This window comes from Netta rufina (genome assembly GCF_964035555.1).
Source record: "Netta rufina genome assembly, chromosome: 5".
NCBI lineage: Eukaryota > Metazoa > Chordata > Aves > Anseriformes > Anatidae > Netta > Netta rufina.
Window position 1 is genome coordinate 49,842,869 of NC_140128.1, and position 16,976 is coordinate 49,859,844.

The following is a 16,976-nucleotide window of genomic DNA, read 5'->3' on the forward strand; positions in this document are numbered from 1 at the left end:
AGCATGGCAGGGTCAATCAAGCAATGAAGAATTAGCTTTTCATTGGGACATTGGAAAGTTGTGCTGGTTGGTAGCTTCTACAAAAGCTGTGCTCTTGCTCCTGGAGATGAATCCTTTTTCATCTTACTTTGCAGTCACCTTACTGCGCAAATGATTCTGTGTCAAGAGTCTTTCACTCCTTCTTAGTCACCTCTCTGATGAAACCCTGATTTCTAATTCAGTCCCTAGTATAGCAGTTTGCTGCCAATGTCAAGACTGAAGTCGTCAGGACCATCACACACACAGACAATGATAGTCATTATCAAGGCAAAAACAGGCAAGCAGAACCATTTTATTACTACTTTAAAACAAGCCTAAAAGCTCGTGTTTGGACTAGTCAGGAAGATGTGTGTTCTCTGAGCAGTAGTTGCTTACCCTTTGTAAAGAAGGTTTGTCTTTGAAACATAGTATTTCTAGATATATCAATCCAGCTCCAGATATTTTATGGTTTCTATGAACCATATTCAATCATTTTGGCTTTGGAATGTACTCTTCCATAGCATTGAGCAGTTTGTATTTTCTGAATATTTGATCAGAAGAGTTTTCTTAGTGGCTTAGTGAAATAGCTGGACTCCTTTGAGCTTTTTCAGAATGCATTTTGTCTGATTTATTTTGAGTTCATTTGAATGCTTTTATATAAATGAAGTTTCACGTTTTAAGCTTGTTTATTTCCATGGCTGATGAAGAATAAAGTCCTGAGATTGATTGCATGTTGTTATTTAATTTTCATTTTCTTACAACTTAGACATTTTTTCCTTCTTGGCCACCCAAACAATGTCTAAATTGGTATTTCAGGAAATAATAATAATAATTATTTTTTGCTATAGCAACATTGTTTCATTATGTTTTCTTGTTAAATGCTTGCCTCAATTTGCAGGACAGAACTAACCAAAACTGTAGTGCTTCCTGAATTGGTAGAGCTGGCAAGAGATGAGGGCAGCAGTGTACGCCTTGCAGCTTTTGAGACAATAGTGAATCTGCTTGATATGTTTGATGCAGGTAAGGACTTAACTTAGGCTTGGTAGCCCAGTTCTTAATACAGCTTATAAATATAATTAAATTTTTCTTCTGTCTGCAATATTTTTTGTTTTCTCATTTGTTCTGTATGTATTTCATGTCCTGCAATGCTTTATGAATACACTTATTTTAAGAAGGGTAAACCAGCTGTCCACAAAGTAAGTTACTTTCTTATTCTAAGCATCTAGTGTAATGAAACTAAATTGTGTGAGTAAAATTACTCTATGAAAGATAGGAATATTGGGTTGTTAGTATTTACTTAATACTGTTAATATGCGTAATACAAAATGTTAGTTAAACATATGCAGATACTTGTGGGTTTTTTTTTGCCATTAACTTTTTTTTGCCTCTTAATCAAAGGTAGTCCTAGGCAGACTGAAGCCTGCCTTCTGAGCTGAAGAAACCAGGCTGGGCAATGACATGATATTTATGTGTGTGTATCAGCAAATGTTTTCAACATTTTCAAATCTATTTTCAACATTGAGTGTTGTATGACAAACATTAGTTTTGGAACACAAAAAAAAAATTCGTCATGTCCCATAAAATGCAGTTTGCACAACTGATCTGTTTTAGAGGTACTAAGCATGAGCAATTGCTATTTTAATCATAAATTTGTGCATATATGGCACTGAAAGTTTTCTTATTCACAATGAGAAAGTGTGTGTATTATATAAAGCTTTCCATTTTATTTATAATGGAAAATGTAAATGCTTGTAATTTTCCCAGTGCTCTTTCCTGTAAACACTTTCCTGTAATATCTTTCCTGTAAACAGCATGAATATTTCATGTCAGTCCAGGTGTAGGGGTGAGTGTCTGTGTCTTCATGGGAGGAAGAAGAAATTCTCTCTTGAATCTGGTACTGGCTTAGTGGTAGTGGGATGCTGACATTCATGGCACACAAGTTCAGTGCAATAGTGATTGGAGCGAACTTTAAGGAGAGCTACTCGAACTGCTCCCATGCATGGGAACATTCTGGATAACTGCAGTGCCCAGTCCTACAATCACCATTCCTGTTGAAAATTTTTTAGTGGTATATAGGTAGACAATAGCAGGCAGCTTTGGCTCTGTATCAGTTGTGTTCTCCACTGTTTGTTTACAACTGAGGCAGTACAAAGAAGTGAAATACACTAAAGTTCCTTCCAATAATGTATATGTAAAAAGTTTTCTATTATAAGCTCTGTTAGTGATTGTTGATTGCTGCTCATAGCTTGCCACTTTGCTCTTTATATGGTCTTTTTCCAACCTCTGCAGTTGTTTATCTTCATTAGCAACTCTGTATTTTGCACCACATTTCCCACTCCCACACCCATCTTACTGACTATACTACTCCCTCCTGATACGTGAGTGATGAGCAAATATTTACTTTACAGGAACTTGGTGATGAATTACTGAAATACATCACTATGTATAAGCCATATGGAGACATACAAAAAGAAATAAGATAGTTTTAGGGAAAATACAATCAATGAACTTTTTAGCAATGAGTGCTTATATTAGCAAGTACAGTAGTAGGTTAATTTTCAAATTCTTGAGCCATTACACTGATGCTGTCAAGTTTCTGCTTCTCTTTGTTCCTCCCTGTTTTTCCCCCACCTTCCCAATTGCTTTTAACTACTGCTTTTAGCTGTCAAAAAGAATTATCAAAACCCCAAAAACTTAGAGAAGGCAATCAGGGATTATTAACAGTTTTGCAAGGAATGTGTTTGTAGAAGTTTGGTTTGAGTAATTTTTGGTTTCATGGCTGAACTACAAAACAAACATTGTGAAGGTAGATGACTCAAAATTATATCCTAGGGTTTCTTTCCCACAATAAAAAAATATTTTTTCAGGTCAACCTAAATATGTTGTTCATTCGTATGAATTTGCTGAATTTGGGAATTAAGTTACCATTAAAAAAAAATTCTCATCCCTTTAAAATCTGAATATTTTAAAATACAATGGCTTTATTTAAAAGTAGTCAAAATGGCTTCTTTGAACATTTCCTCCTTTATTTTATAGGGAAGCAGGGTGCTTGCCACTATTTGCTGGATTTTACTTCACTTTCTAAATTATTTCATATTTTTTTCTTTCCCCTTGATTATTTAGTTTCTCTGTGAATTTGTTGTTTACCAAAAGAATTGCAACCTCTTCTTCTCACTAGGTTGAAAAAATTAACTTCCAACAGATCCAGATTTTTCTTTTTTACCATCATGGTCATGTTTGGTCTAGATGTCCCTGTATTCCTACTATTGTAAGAATTTTTATTGTTGGAATACCGTGTATTCTTTATCTCCCTGTATTCCTGGTGAACAAAGAAGTTAGTAGCTGTGCATTTATTTTCTGTCCCGTCCTTTAGTGGTGAGTGCCCTTTCCTTATAAATGCACAAAGACAGACAGAAAACAGGTAAGGTGTTAAAAATCAGGACTTGTGTTATGGTAGTACTCATCACTTTCTTTTATCTCCTATTTTCTGCCTCAGTAAATGACTGCCAAAAAGATTCCTAAGCAAAATTACATTTTTTGTAACTTATTTTAGAAGTCCACTCTATGTGGTCATTTTAGATGTTTGATAACAAATGGCTAACCTTAAAAATGTCTTTTGTTTTACAGATGATAGGAGTCAAACTGTGCTCCCCTTAGTGAAATCATTCTGTGAAAAGTCCTTCAAAGCAGATGAATCTATCCTAGTTTCTTTGTCTTTCCATTTAGGGAAACTGTGCAATGGATTATATGGTACGATTTAATGTTCTTTAAAAATAATCTTTTTAAGATTAAGGGAAGGTCGGAAAATTTGAAGCACTTAGAAAATATCCACATTTGAATACATCAAATTAAATAATATGGCAGTAAAAGTCTGAAATCATCTATTGCATAAATATTGGGTTTTGTGAATTTTCACTTAAGGTGTCCATTTGGTTATTGTTCTTTTATGTTTAGACAGGGACAGAAGTAGAAACATAATGGCTTTTATTTATTGATTTGACTGATTTTGTTATTTTATTTTATTATTTTTTGATACTTTGTTGAATATTCTGAAAGATCTGAGTTGGGTGACTGAATGTTTGAAACTAGAAACCTTTGACAGCACAGTATGATGCTAACTTTGTACGTTCACTTTTGTGCTTGATATTTTTTCTGCATAGCCCATAAGGACCTTGAAGGGAGAAAGGAGATCTAATACCATATGGATTTCCCAGCTGCAGCTGAGGCCAAATCTGTACCCATAATTCCTGTTTTCTGTACCTTAGAACTTGAGCTCAGCAGATCTTTTTTTGATCATTCTGCCCACCTTTGATTCTTTAAACAGAGCTTACCTGGGAAGGAGAAGAACACAGTTTTAAATGACAGTGAATTTTCCCCTAGATTCTTAAGCCCTTTGATATTTCTTACAGATCTTTAAAATCATCCTTTATGATCAGGCTAGACACTATCAAAGCGACAGTTGCTTCACTGCAAATAACTTGAAAGGGCTATTCCACAGGGCCTAAGTGTTTACAGAAATGAAGAGATAGAAGAGGCCATCCTGTTTTTATCATGTCTTCCCTGTCTTCTTAAGGTTGACCGACTTCAGTTGTTGATCTCCTTTCACCTCTGAATGCCATCTGACTGGTTCCCATTTTTCTCGAAGGTTACACCCTAGTAAAGCAGAACAAAGTGGAAGGCCTATTTCATGCGTTGCAATCTAAATTGCTTTTTACATTTTTAACTGTGAAAAATAGCCTGTTTTTTTTTTTTCAATTTAACAGATTGCAATAGTTAGACAGTATTTCTTCAAGTGCAGCCTATGAACAGAAGCAGCTCAAAATTTAGTTTTTTCTTTTTTCTTTTTTTCTTTTTCTTTTTTTATTTTTATAAAACTATCATCTAGTTACTCTTTCTCTTTCTTGACATATATGGCTAAGCGTGATACCTTACCAATGTACTAATGGAATAACAGCCTAAAATTTTAATACGATATGTCCAGTTTCTGAAGATCATTTTAAACTCTAAAACTATCTTCTGAAGGAATAACAGTCTTCCTTCTAGGTTGATGTTGTCAGAATATTTAATAAGCATATTCTGTAATGCAACATCCAAAAAAGTGAAAATATTGAATAGTAACAGAACAAGGGTAGGCCTTTCTTCATACATTTGTCTGTTTTGAGAGCGAACTATTTGGTAACTTTCTTTTAACTGCTTTTTCATGCAGTTTTGAAACCACTTTGAAACCAGTTTATCAATTCTCATCTCTATTTCCCGATCCCTTGCTTATTAAACTGTTAACACACATGCCCTTTACTGTATTTTTTGTATTCAAAGGTCTTATCCAGTATTAGATGGAAATGGAATCAGTTTGATAACCTTTCATTTGCCCTGTTGGCTGTTACTCATTTTCTTGATTCCTTTTCAGTGTTTACAAGTACATTTTGTGATTTTTTTGGTCATTTTTCAAAAACACAAAGTTAATCTGAGTGATCTATAATTATATGGCTTGTTCTTCCCCCTCTGATGGTACCATTTCAGCCCTTTTCCAGTCTGATGCCACTTATGTAAGATTTCAGCAGCTAGTAATTCTAATATTCTTTCATAGTGAACTGAAGGACATCTGACCTTGCACATTTTGAAAATGTCTGTCATGGCTTAAGTATTCACTGACCTTTTTCTTCTCTACTTGAAGCTGGCACCTTTGTCAGTCATTAATTGTACTGAGCCTGATTATACTAGTGAAGTTTGAAAAAGAAAATAAGCATTAAGCATTTCAACCTCTTGGTATCAATCACTGATAGCTTTTCTGTTTCCCTTGATTAGAAAACTCAGCCCTTCCTTGATCAGTCCCTTACAAATGCATACTTATGAAATGACCTGTTAATTTTTGAAGTCATCTTGCTAGTTGCATTCCAGCTTGTATGTTTTCTAATTTTGTTCTTATACCTCTACTATCTGTTGCAAGGTGGCCCAATTTTTCTACTTCCTGGAGGCAAGCAGTGTTCATGTGACTGAGTTCCATAAAGATCTAAATAATTAATAAAAATTAAACCAATAGTAATGGAACAAAAATATAAATACACAGTCCTGCTCTTAAAAAACTATTTCAAAAATTATATAAACAGAAGATTCACTCTGTTGTAGCTAGGTGTCATTTTTCTTTCTGCACTAGGCTCAAGGGGGGAGGGTAGGTTAAATCTTGGCATATTTCAAAGATTTGTAAATGAGTTTGGGACATTATTAATAGCATTTGTAATGAGAAAAGTAAGCTTCTTTTATTTTTATTTATTTATTATTTATTTATTTTTGAGGCATTTTTACTCCTGAGCAGCACTTACGGTTTTTGGAATTTTATAAGAAGCTTTCCACACTGGGTTTGCAGCAGGAAAATGGACACAATGATAATCAACTACAACTTCAAACTCTGGAACAGGAAAAGAAGTATATTTCAGTGAGGAAGAATTGTGCTTACAATTTTCCAGTAAGTAACATTAATCTGAAGTTACCTGAGTTGTGTAATGTATAATGTTCACTGTATAGAACCATGAGAAGGATAGAGAAGTTATTACCAACAGTTATGCATTTTAGCTAGATTCCATCTCTCCCTTGGAAAATACAAGTTCCAAGAAATTGCTGGTCTCATTCTTCCTGTAAGTGTTCTCTAAACCGTTAGCACAAAGGCCTTGAAAAGATGACTGTGAAGCAGAGTAGCTAATTTCAAACCATCCAAGGCTAGTTTTTTTGTGTGTGTCATGACATTGCAACGACTTGAAGATTAAGTCTGAATGTTTAGATTCATATTTTAGATATGTTCCTGCCTGAATACAAAAAGGATTTTCTAGTTTGTAAGAGGTATTTAAATTTACCACTCATGATTTTCTAAATCCATTTTGTATTTTGACATTCTGCATTTATAAAGAAAATAAGATAACACCAAGAGCTGGTAGACAGTTATTTTTATTCTACTTTTTATAGACAAGCACCAAGTATGTAGGTAGAAATCTGTTGGTTTATTTGAGCAAAAAGGTATGTACACACACAATTACGTTGAAATTCAGATGCTTGTTTTTTCGCTCGTTAAAATGTTCTGAGGTCTCCAATTGCAGTTTCCACTAGATTACCAAAACGTTAACATGATATATAAAACTGAGGTGTATACCTCGTGTTTTTAATCTCTGTCTTCAGAAAAAAAAGCCTCCAGTGCATCTGAAAGATCTGCAAATCACATAGTCCTTAAGCCTTTAACTTGTCTGATGCCTGTATTTTGACACAACCATCAAAAATACAACGCTTTGTCTTTAAAATCACAACCTATTATCTTCAAGTGTCTTGCTGGTTGTAATTCATTGTTTTCTTCTCTGATAGTGTAGCTCTTTAGCAATACTGTTAATTAGAGACTATTTTTCCATAGGCCATGATAGTTTTTGTGGATCCAAAGAACTTTCATTTAGAACTATATTCTATATTCTTCTGCCTTTGTCATGACCCTGAAGTTCCTGTCCGATATACTATGGCCATAAGCTTCTATGAAGTAAGTCTACAATGCTTCTTTGTTAGTACTTATGTGTTTTTGATAATGTTTTGTTCTTTAAAATTACATTTATGACTGTTCAACCCAAAGGAAAAAGATTTGAAAAAACTTGTTAAAATTAATTTGTCAAAGGTGTTCAGTCCCTTATAAAACATTATTATAGCCTGTATACATATTAGTGTATTTAAATTGTATGACATTAGACTACAATAGTTTATTGTGAGGTGAGCTTTTAAGAATCAAAATCTGGAAAAAGCTGGTCTAGTACCACAAACATAAGCAATTGCAGTAATTGGAATATTTGAATGTTTTGAATGCTGTTGTGAAAGGCACAGGAGAAAGGAGCTTGCCACTTTGGTCCTGTAAAACTTCTTTAGAACTGTACATTGTGCTACTACGCTGCCATTCTGTGTAGAGTATTTACATATATCAAGACTAGCTTGAATGCTCAAATTTCGTATGAAACTACTTGGAAATTTATGCAGATATAAAAGCCAATGTATTTTTATTATGCCACTTGGTTTACAAAAGTTCTAGTACATTATTTTCATAAAAGTTCAAAAAATTCTTGAACTGCATAAATACTATTAGCTATATGGAGTGAATTTGAGAAACAAATGTGCACTCTCTCCTGATTTTAGTAATCCATATTGGAAGTCTTCAAGGTTTTCATAGTGCTTTACATAGAGTCTTTGTATTTAAATCCTTAAACTAGCCTTTTATGCCATTATGTAGCTGGGAAAAATGATAAGCTAAGCAGCTTGCTGAAAGCATTTAAATCACTAGTAGGGAAATAAATGAATCATTGAATCATAGATTCTATGAAGCTAAGGTGGCTTTACTTCCACCATCTTAAGGAAGATGGATTGATTTCCACCTCTCCATGCCTGTTGATGCCTTGCCTTAATGAGTGATAATCCAGTTAATTGTTGAAATTATTAAGTTAGCATACCATTCTGCATGTTTTATGTCAGATATATAACACTTTCAAGGTTCTGTCTGCATATATGTAAAGTATTTTAACTCATTAAGAAAAATCTGTAAAGTTATACCTTAGTCTGAATGTACATTTAGTGCTGGTTGATGTATTTTTAAAACCATAGCTAAGCAACCACATGACAGGCAGATGTAAGTATTTTATGGCATTCACTGGTAGCTGGATATATGTATATATATTTCAGTAACCTCCAGTAACCATTTCCTTAAAACTTAATCTTGATTGGAAGTAAGCTCTTATCTTTATGTGCTTTATATAAACAAAGAAAGCCATTAAAAATCATTGTCTAAGTATTCTGTATGGCAAAAATGTCATTCTTCAGATTTTTATCATATTTGTTATAAGACTTTTTTAACAGTTTGGAGATGGACTTCTGGTGTTTTTTAGAAATTTATATGTGACTTATCACTAGAAGAACAAAACAAATAATAAAGGAGTGAAAACTTCTTACGTTGGGGAACCTTGAAATGCAGAACAGCCTAAGCCAATTTTTATATTTTATCTTTTGTAAATTATGTAGCTGACTGTTTACACTTTTATGGATCACGAAGTTTGATATTTGAATATTCCAGAATTATTTAATTTTTTTTTATAACCTTGCAATGCAGTCCTAATTTTTTTTGGAAAATGTGAAATAGAGTTTATTCTATAAGCATGTTTCATGGTTAGGTAATATATATGTTTCTTGTTTCATATTCTTTACATAAGCATATTTTTAATGTGATCAACAGGAAAGTACGTAACTTTAGAAGGCTGATATTAAAAAATTGTTTTGCATCCCCCCATGGTTGTTGAAAAGTAAGCACATGCAGCATAGTTCCTGCAGTGCCATGGAATTAAAGTATGGTTTATCTTGCTATCTCACTGTTTTTTGTTTGTTCTTTTCTTTTTTTTTTTTTGAGGTTGCTAAGCTTTTAAATTCTGGTGTGTATACAATTCATAAAGAACTGGTTACACTATTACAAGATGAGTCACTGGAGGTAATATACTTTTATTGGAACTTTATAATGTTTAATAACTCTGCAATAAGACAGTAACTGCTTGAAATAATCTGTAGCTTTTACTTCTGTTTCACAGACACTTCATAAAGATGCAAGCCTTCTGTGAATGAAAAGGAGGAAAATAGGAAGGTGCTTGAATTCAGTTAACCCATGCTGAATTCAGTAACTTAAAAAAAAATATTCATTCTAAATATTTTATTGATTGTTTTATTGTTTATAACCTTACAAATTCTGTGGAAATATTTGGTTTTGGTACTGTGTTAAAATATTTGTTGATAGCATTCCAGGTTTTTGCTTTCTTTTATTTACATCTCTCCCACTGAAGAGGAGATGAAGTTGTCTGTGGTTCAAAGATCGACATATGTAGAAAAGTTTTAGTCCAAGCTCTAGTACAGAATTTCTGGGTGTTCTTGAGATGGTTTAGTTTAGTGTGCCTTAGTTTCAACCTGTATAAAGCACGAGTCATGTAGGTATGTATAACAGATACTGTAGCAAAACTTTTGGATTGAAAAAGGTCTTTGTTTGAGACAAAACCGCTGTTTCCTCTTGTACCAATTATTCCAATACTTGATCCATTTTTTTCTGTATAGGATCCTTGGATATGACATAGAAAAAATAATTTTGCTTTGAGGTGCTTCTTTTGGTATCCTTTGTTAGGCATTTTCAAGGGAATTAAAAGTGTTCATAGAACTACTTTTAGTTTGTGAAATTCTGACCAATCTTAAAAGATTTCTCAAGTTGAATAACTGAAGGTTGAGACTCAGAAGCAGCTGGTAATTTTGAAAAATTATCCTAATTATATCTAACTAATAAAAATATCCGGTATAAAAGTCAGAACTGGTACCAAATAATATTTAATGATATAATTTTCTAGTCTAGTTTCAAATCTAGCAACCTTTGAATGTAAGGTTATTCTGTTAATAAAGGATAAATATTCTGTTCTAAATTATCAATGGCAGTTAAATGAGGAAAAGTTGCTTTTAAGATTCAGATGGAAAATATCCAAAATACATTTCTTCATGTTTGTCTAGGCTGTTACTTAACTGTCTATGAAATGAAGATCATTCTTAAGAATGAATGTTACTTTTTAAATATTGTATGCTGTGAACATTTTAGAAAGCACTGACTGTGGTATTGATGTAAATCAAAGCTATAATTCTGTTTTCCTAAAATGAATCCTATAATACTTATATTACTATATTAAAACATCAGTTTTAAATCTCAGACCAGGCTTCATCAGTACAAATAAGTTGTACCTCTTTTTTTTTTCTCTACATTGGTGTGACAGAGCAGCAGTAACATAGAAGGGATATAGTGGTGAGAGACAGAAATTGACTGGAGTTAATTTACAGACCTCATTTATACGACCTTTCTTTAAATAGGTGTTAGATGCACTAGTAGGTCACCTTCCTGAAATCCTTGAACTAATGACAACTAATGGAGGAGAAAACAGTGGAGCAGAAAGCAAGGTGGGTAATCCTATGTTTTTCAATCTACTTTCTAAATTTAAATGAAGCTGGTAGCAAAGTTATTTCAGTAATTGTGTAATAATGTTTTCATGATTAGCTTCTGCTCTGGAGAAACACAGAGCTTCTGGCTTTTCATTACTTATTTTTATTTTTAACCTTTAATAAGTAAGAAAAGATTTTAAAGATTAAACTTATTGTAAAAATGATTTTTTTTTCAGTGGTCTATATCTAATTAACCACAGATTTGCTGCAATAGATCAGATTTTGAAACAGTCATTAAGACAAATCAAAACTGACAATGCTTTTTAAAAATTTCACACTGAAAGAGTAATTGTTAATACCAAATTTTTTTGGTATATTGCTGTTGCAACTGCCAACAGTTGCCGTTTTCAGACATGGTTGCTGGTAATAGGAAGTCACTTTCCTAATGTAAGCGCATTGAATTAGGACTTGGGAAATCTGAATTTACTTCTCAACTTTGCTTATTTAATTTAATTTTATGTGGCTCTGGGTGATGGTTTATTCAGTGACTCCTCACCTGAAAATGGAACATAAAAGGTATCTTCTGCTTCAAGATGCTGTTTTGAGCTAAATGAATAGAGAATGTATTTTTTTGTTGTTGTTGTTACTTTATGGACAAAAGTTGAAACTATTATTTAAAATTTATCAGATGTTTATAACTGTAAATGCATACAACATGTAACAAGTGCCATGTCAAGTGTGGCAGTGTATTTCACTTTGCTTATTGCAAAAGTGAATTTAGCTTGCCTACTATAAAGTCCTTGCCTCCTACTGAGATAAGATGTACAATTTCTTCCAAAATGAAGTAGGAAGCTGAGAAAAGTAGCTGCAAAGTTTATGAGTCTAGGAGGAAAAGGGGATTTATTTGGTTTAAAGAAGAAAAGACAAAGTGGACTGTCATAATTGTCTTCATACCTGTAAAAAGATATTACAAAGAGAACAGTAAATTGTTTTTCATTGTCAGGATTGGAACTGAAGGTGTATTTAGTTAGTTACTGGAATAGCTTTCTGAGTAGTTAACCATGGAATTTACTGTGTAAGAGAGGTAGTGTAATTGTGATCAGATTTTTTTAAGAAAAAGACTAACACCTCCTGGCAATGGTCACAGTATAGCTGATCCTGTTTGCCTAGAACAATTAATTGACTGCTTAAAATCTATCTCCTCTTTACATTCTTTTGTGCTTTGTTTTTAAGCCTAGTAACATGTCATACAGGTAGAAGATATGAAATTATGTTTGTATTTTTATTTCTAGTTACTCTCTATTCCTGACTTGATTCCTGCATTAACAACAGCAGAACAGAGAGCTGCAACTTCATTAAAGTGGAGAACTCATGAGAAGTTACTACAAAAATATGCATGTCTCCCTCATATCATATCGAGTGATCAGATTTATTACCGTTTTCTTCACAGAATGTTGACAATCATTTTGACAAATGTGAGCCCGTCTCTTTCTTGTTGTTTTTCGTTTGTTTACGGTATTTAAAACAATTAACACTAGATATTTGCTATATGTAGCACTATTTAAACATTTATCTTAACATAGTATTTCTCACTGCATATAGTATATCAGGCTGTGTTTTATTTTATAAAAAAAATGCTCCATGAACTCTTTTCCCCCAGTTTGAGGAGCAAAATTTGTATTGACAGATTATCAAATTCCACTCCCTCAACTATTCTTTCCTTTTTTTGTGCTTGTTACCAGTTTGTTTCTAGGTAAATCAAAACACTTTCCTCTGAGATACACCTTAAAATCATTAAACAAAGCTGCTATCTCTTTGTTTTTGCCTGTCATATTTGAATCAAAAAGTGTTTGATTAATATTCTACATTGGCATAACCTCCACCAGTCTGATTTTGCATAACAGACATAACTAAAATTGCAAATAGACATCAAATAATCTACATTTTTCCATGACAACTCTGTCATGAAAATCATAGACTGTTGCCAGGCTTCACAAGAACTGTATTTGAGTAGACTAATATTCCCATTCTTCCTCCATTCTCCTTGGTAGGCTGGTATTTTCTATAATAAATTACGGTCTTTCTTCTCAATGTAGGGAGACAGTGCTTTATGGGAAATGAATTTAAGACAAAATGGTACATGATAAATTGTGCTTGGTGGAAACATACAAATGTTCAAACATTTCAGGACCAAATTTCTAGGCAAAAAAAGTATTTTTCAAGTAGTTGCACCTAAAAATGAAGCAGTTATGCCAACCATATATCTATTCAACTTGAGAAAAGTTTGGGTTATAAAAACTAATAAAAATATTAAAGGACTATCATAGAATCATTTAGGCTGGAAAAGATCTCTCAGATCATTCTAGACCAACATCTAACCTAGCACTGCCAAGGCCACTACTAAGCTGTGTCACTAAGCTTTACATCTACACATCTTTTGAAGACCTCCAGGTATGGTGGTTCAACTACTTTCCTGAGCAGCCTGTTCCAATAGTTCACAATCACTTCAGTGAATAAATTTTTCTTTATTTCTAACCTTAACCTCCTCTGGTGCAATTTAAGGCCATTTCCTCTTGTCTTACCACTTGGTCCTTGGGAGAAGAGCCCAATCCCCACCTTGCTATTTCCTCCTTTAAGTTAGTTGTAGAGTGTGATAAGGTCTCCCCTGAGCCATCTTTTCTCCAGGCTAAACAACCCCAGCACCCTCAGCTGCTCCTCATAAGACTTGTTCTCTAGACCCTTCACCTGCTTTGTTGCCCTTCTTTGGACATGCTCCAGCACCTCAATGTCCTTCTTATAGCCAGGGGCCCAAAACTGAACACAGTACTCGAGGTGCGGCCTCACCAGAGCTGAGTACAGGGGGATGATCACCTCCCTACTCCTGCTGGCCATGATATTTCTGATACAAGCAGGATGCTGTTGGCCTTCTTGGCCACCTGAACACCCTGGCTCATTTTCAGCTGGCTGTCAACCAACACCTCCAGGTCCCTTTCCGCCATGTTTCTAGCCACTCTCCGCAGCCTGTAGCATTGCATGGGTTTGTTGTGCCCCAAGTGCAGGACCCAGCCCTTGGCCATGATGAACCTCATACAGTCTGTCTCAGACCATCGGTCCACCCTATCCAGATCCCTCTGCAGAGCCTCCTACCCTTGAGCAGATCAACACTGCTGTTCAACTTGGTGTTGTCTGGGAACTTACTGAGGGTACACTTGATCTCCTTGTCCAGATAATTGATAAAAATATCGAAGAGAACTGGGCCCAGTACTGAGCCCTGGGGAACACTATATTTCTAATTAAACTGAACAATCATGAAATGGCTTTGAATGTCTGTTAATCTTGAATTGTAAGAAGTATGATGGGCTTATATTGCAAGAAAAGAAAAGTTTGATAACTTTTCACTTTGAGAAAAGAAGAGCCCAGTCCTTAGTAATGCTAATTATGTGGTATTAAAGGATAAGAAGTATGTGGAAGTATTGAATACAAGACGTATTGACTTTGAAAAGTCAAGATTTTGGAAATCCCTCAATTTAACCTCATAAACATCAGATATTATTGGGTTGGAGAACATTTAATATATTTCAGAGCATTTGGCCTACTTTATTTTTTGGCTTGGATTCATAAGCAATTTCAACACATTCTAAAATTTTAATCGTACATCTTCAGGTTTGATTTACCAAGTAAAAATGTGTACAGCTATATCGTTTTTTCATTCTGAAAGACTGATATATACATTCTTAATTGATCATAGAATCATAGAACCAATTGGGTTGGAAAGGACCTTAAAGGTCATGTAGTTCCACCACCCCCGCCACAGGCAGAGGCACTACCCACTAGATCAATTTGCTCAAAGCCCCATCCAGCCTGGCCTTGAACACTTACAGGGATGGGGCTATTATATGAAAATGTATAAAGTTGGGCTAACTTTCAGCTATTTATTCTACTTCTTGATTTTTATACATTTTTGGTTATATACTCCTTCAAGTATGTTTAACTGTATTTCTTTTCTTTCTTTCAAGAATGTCCTGCCAGTCCAAAAAGCAGCTGCTCGAACTCTCTGTGTTTATTTACGTTATAATCGCAAACAAGAACAGAGGCATGAGGTTATTCAGAAACTGATTGAACGTAAGATAATTTTTCCTTGATTACTTAAAGATGCAAGTTAGTATTGGCTGAAGATCTATTTATGGTTATATATGTATTCAGTGCAATTTCCATCGTTGGTGGCATTATACTTAGACAGTTGCTCACATTATCACCAGTCAAAACATACTTTGTATATATATATAGGAATATCTCTGAAGTTTATGCAAAAGAAATGGGGAGAGGCAATGTGGGAAATTGATATGCCAAGACCCCTCCAACCCTACTTCTTGAATCCAAAATTATTTAGTTGTAGGTGCTGCAACACACAGAGCAGAGTTCCTCTACAGAAGTATAATTCTCTGAAGGCTTCAACATAAGAAATGTTGGATAAATCTCAGAAATTATTTTTTGAATGAACTAGTCACATGAGTAAGTTGACGTTCTGGCCTATGTTGTGTGTTCTAAAGATGAGTTAGAAGGTTGAATTTTTCTCATCAAAATTATTTAATATTTACACTGTAATTTTAATACACCTCTGACATCATCTAAATGGCATGCCAGGCTTTGTTCAATCCAGTAACAAGTTCACCTGATATTTTTCATTTTTTTTGAATGATTAAAGGCATGGATTGGGTATCTGACAAAAGTGCTCACTGACAGAAATGGTCGCTGATTTCAGAGGGTTAGTCTTTTACTGATGGGAAGAATTCAGGCTGAAGTGGTGTGCCTTTATGACAAGCGTGATTATCATCTTTGAGTCAAAGGTTAAACTTTAAAAGGGTGACAAAGAAAACTTTACAGCTAATATTTGTGGATTATTATTTTTCAGAACTGGGCCAAGGAAAAAGTTATTGGAACAGACTTCGTTTTTTAGATACTTGTGAATTCATTATGGAACTCTTTTCAAAGTCATTCTTCTGTAAATACTTCTTTCTGCCTGTGCTTGAACTTACACATGACCCAGTGGCAAACGTGAGGTACTGTGCAAAGAGTATGTAGCAGTGTACAGGGAAAAAAATAATATATTAACAAATACAGTTATGATTTTTTATGTCTTGTTTAAATAATGGGGCTTGAATAAGAAGCCTTCAGCATGACTAGTTCTAAAGGTGTAGAGGACTTATGGGCATGATGTCAAAAAAACACACAGGCAGGTCAGTCTGAGTATTTGGGGACTGATCAAAAGTGTCAGGTATGGGGAGTGAAAAAGAACGTGAAACACTGGTAGGTGAGAAGAAAGTAATCTGTTTCATGGGTCTAGGGACACAAGCTGAACCTAGCAGTCTCCATCAATTTCAACATAATATGTAAAGCTAAACAAGAGTAATTCTTTCAGTGGTCAAAGTTTAGGAGTTAGTGTAGGTTTCTCCTTGTGAGTAAATTTTCTACTTCATTGTTAAAGTTAATTGAAAAAGAAAAGAAAATATAGGGGATTTAGTATGTTACTCGTTTTCATACAGTACTTTTTACTTTATTTTAATAGAGACTTTATATTTTCTTCCCTGAACAGATCAGCCCAGACAGTTCAGTAGTGATTACCAATAAGAAAGTTGTTACTTTGGTAGTTTGTTTGTTTTTGTCATGTATTTTGTTTGATTTTGAACTTTGTTTGCTGATTTGTATAAATCATGTTGTCATCCTTAATATGTCTAAGCATCTAATACTAATGCTTCATAGAAGCTTATGTAAGCATAATTTGCACATACATGTATCTATTCAGTAAAGTTCACTAAATACAGTTTATTGTGAAGTAAAGCAGTGTTTAAATAGACCTTGTGTTTAGTATTAAACTACTACATCTTAGGTCAGCAAGTTCCCAAACCTAAAAACTAAGTCATTTTGTGCATGTAGATTGACATTCATGTTTCATGTTCTTGTGTTAAGGTGATTATGCTAAAAAACAAACAACAACA

At 34.1% G+C, this 16,976-nt stretch overlaps 1 protein-coding gene across 1 annotated transcript in view; it reads left to right on the forward strand.

Annotated features, from left to right (window-relative positions):
* The window catches only part of PPP4R4 (protein phosphatase 4 regulatory subunit 4), a gene marked incomplete at both ends in the record, with an annotated part of 70,662 nt that overhangs the window by 42,024 nt on the left and 11,662 nt on the right, over positions 1 to 16,976 (forward strand). Inside the window, 9 exons of the mRNA XM_084287132.1 lie at positions 917 to 1,038; positions 3,646 to 3,768; positions 6,312 to 6,481; positions 7,412 to 7,531; positions 9,431 to 9,508; positions 10,912 to 10,998; positions 12,273 to 12,455; positions 14,997 to 15,102; positions 15,893 to 16,040. Of these exons, the coding sequence (XP_084143258.1) occupies positions 917 to 1,038; positions 3,646 to 3,768; positions 6,312 to 6,481; positions 7,412 to 7,531; positions 9,431 to 9,508; positions 10,912 to 10,998; positions 12,273 to 12,455; positions 14,997 to 15,102; positions 15,893 to 16,040 (1,137 nt within the window). The remainder of the gene's footprint in view (positions 1 to 916; positions 1,039 to 3,645; positions 3,769 to 6,311; positions 6,482 to 7,411; positions 7,532 to 9,430; positions 9,509 to 10,911; positions 10,999 to 12,272; positions 12,456 to 14,996; positions 15,103 to 15,892; positions 16,041 to 16,976) is intronic.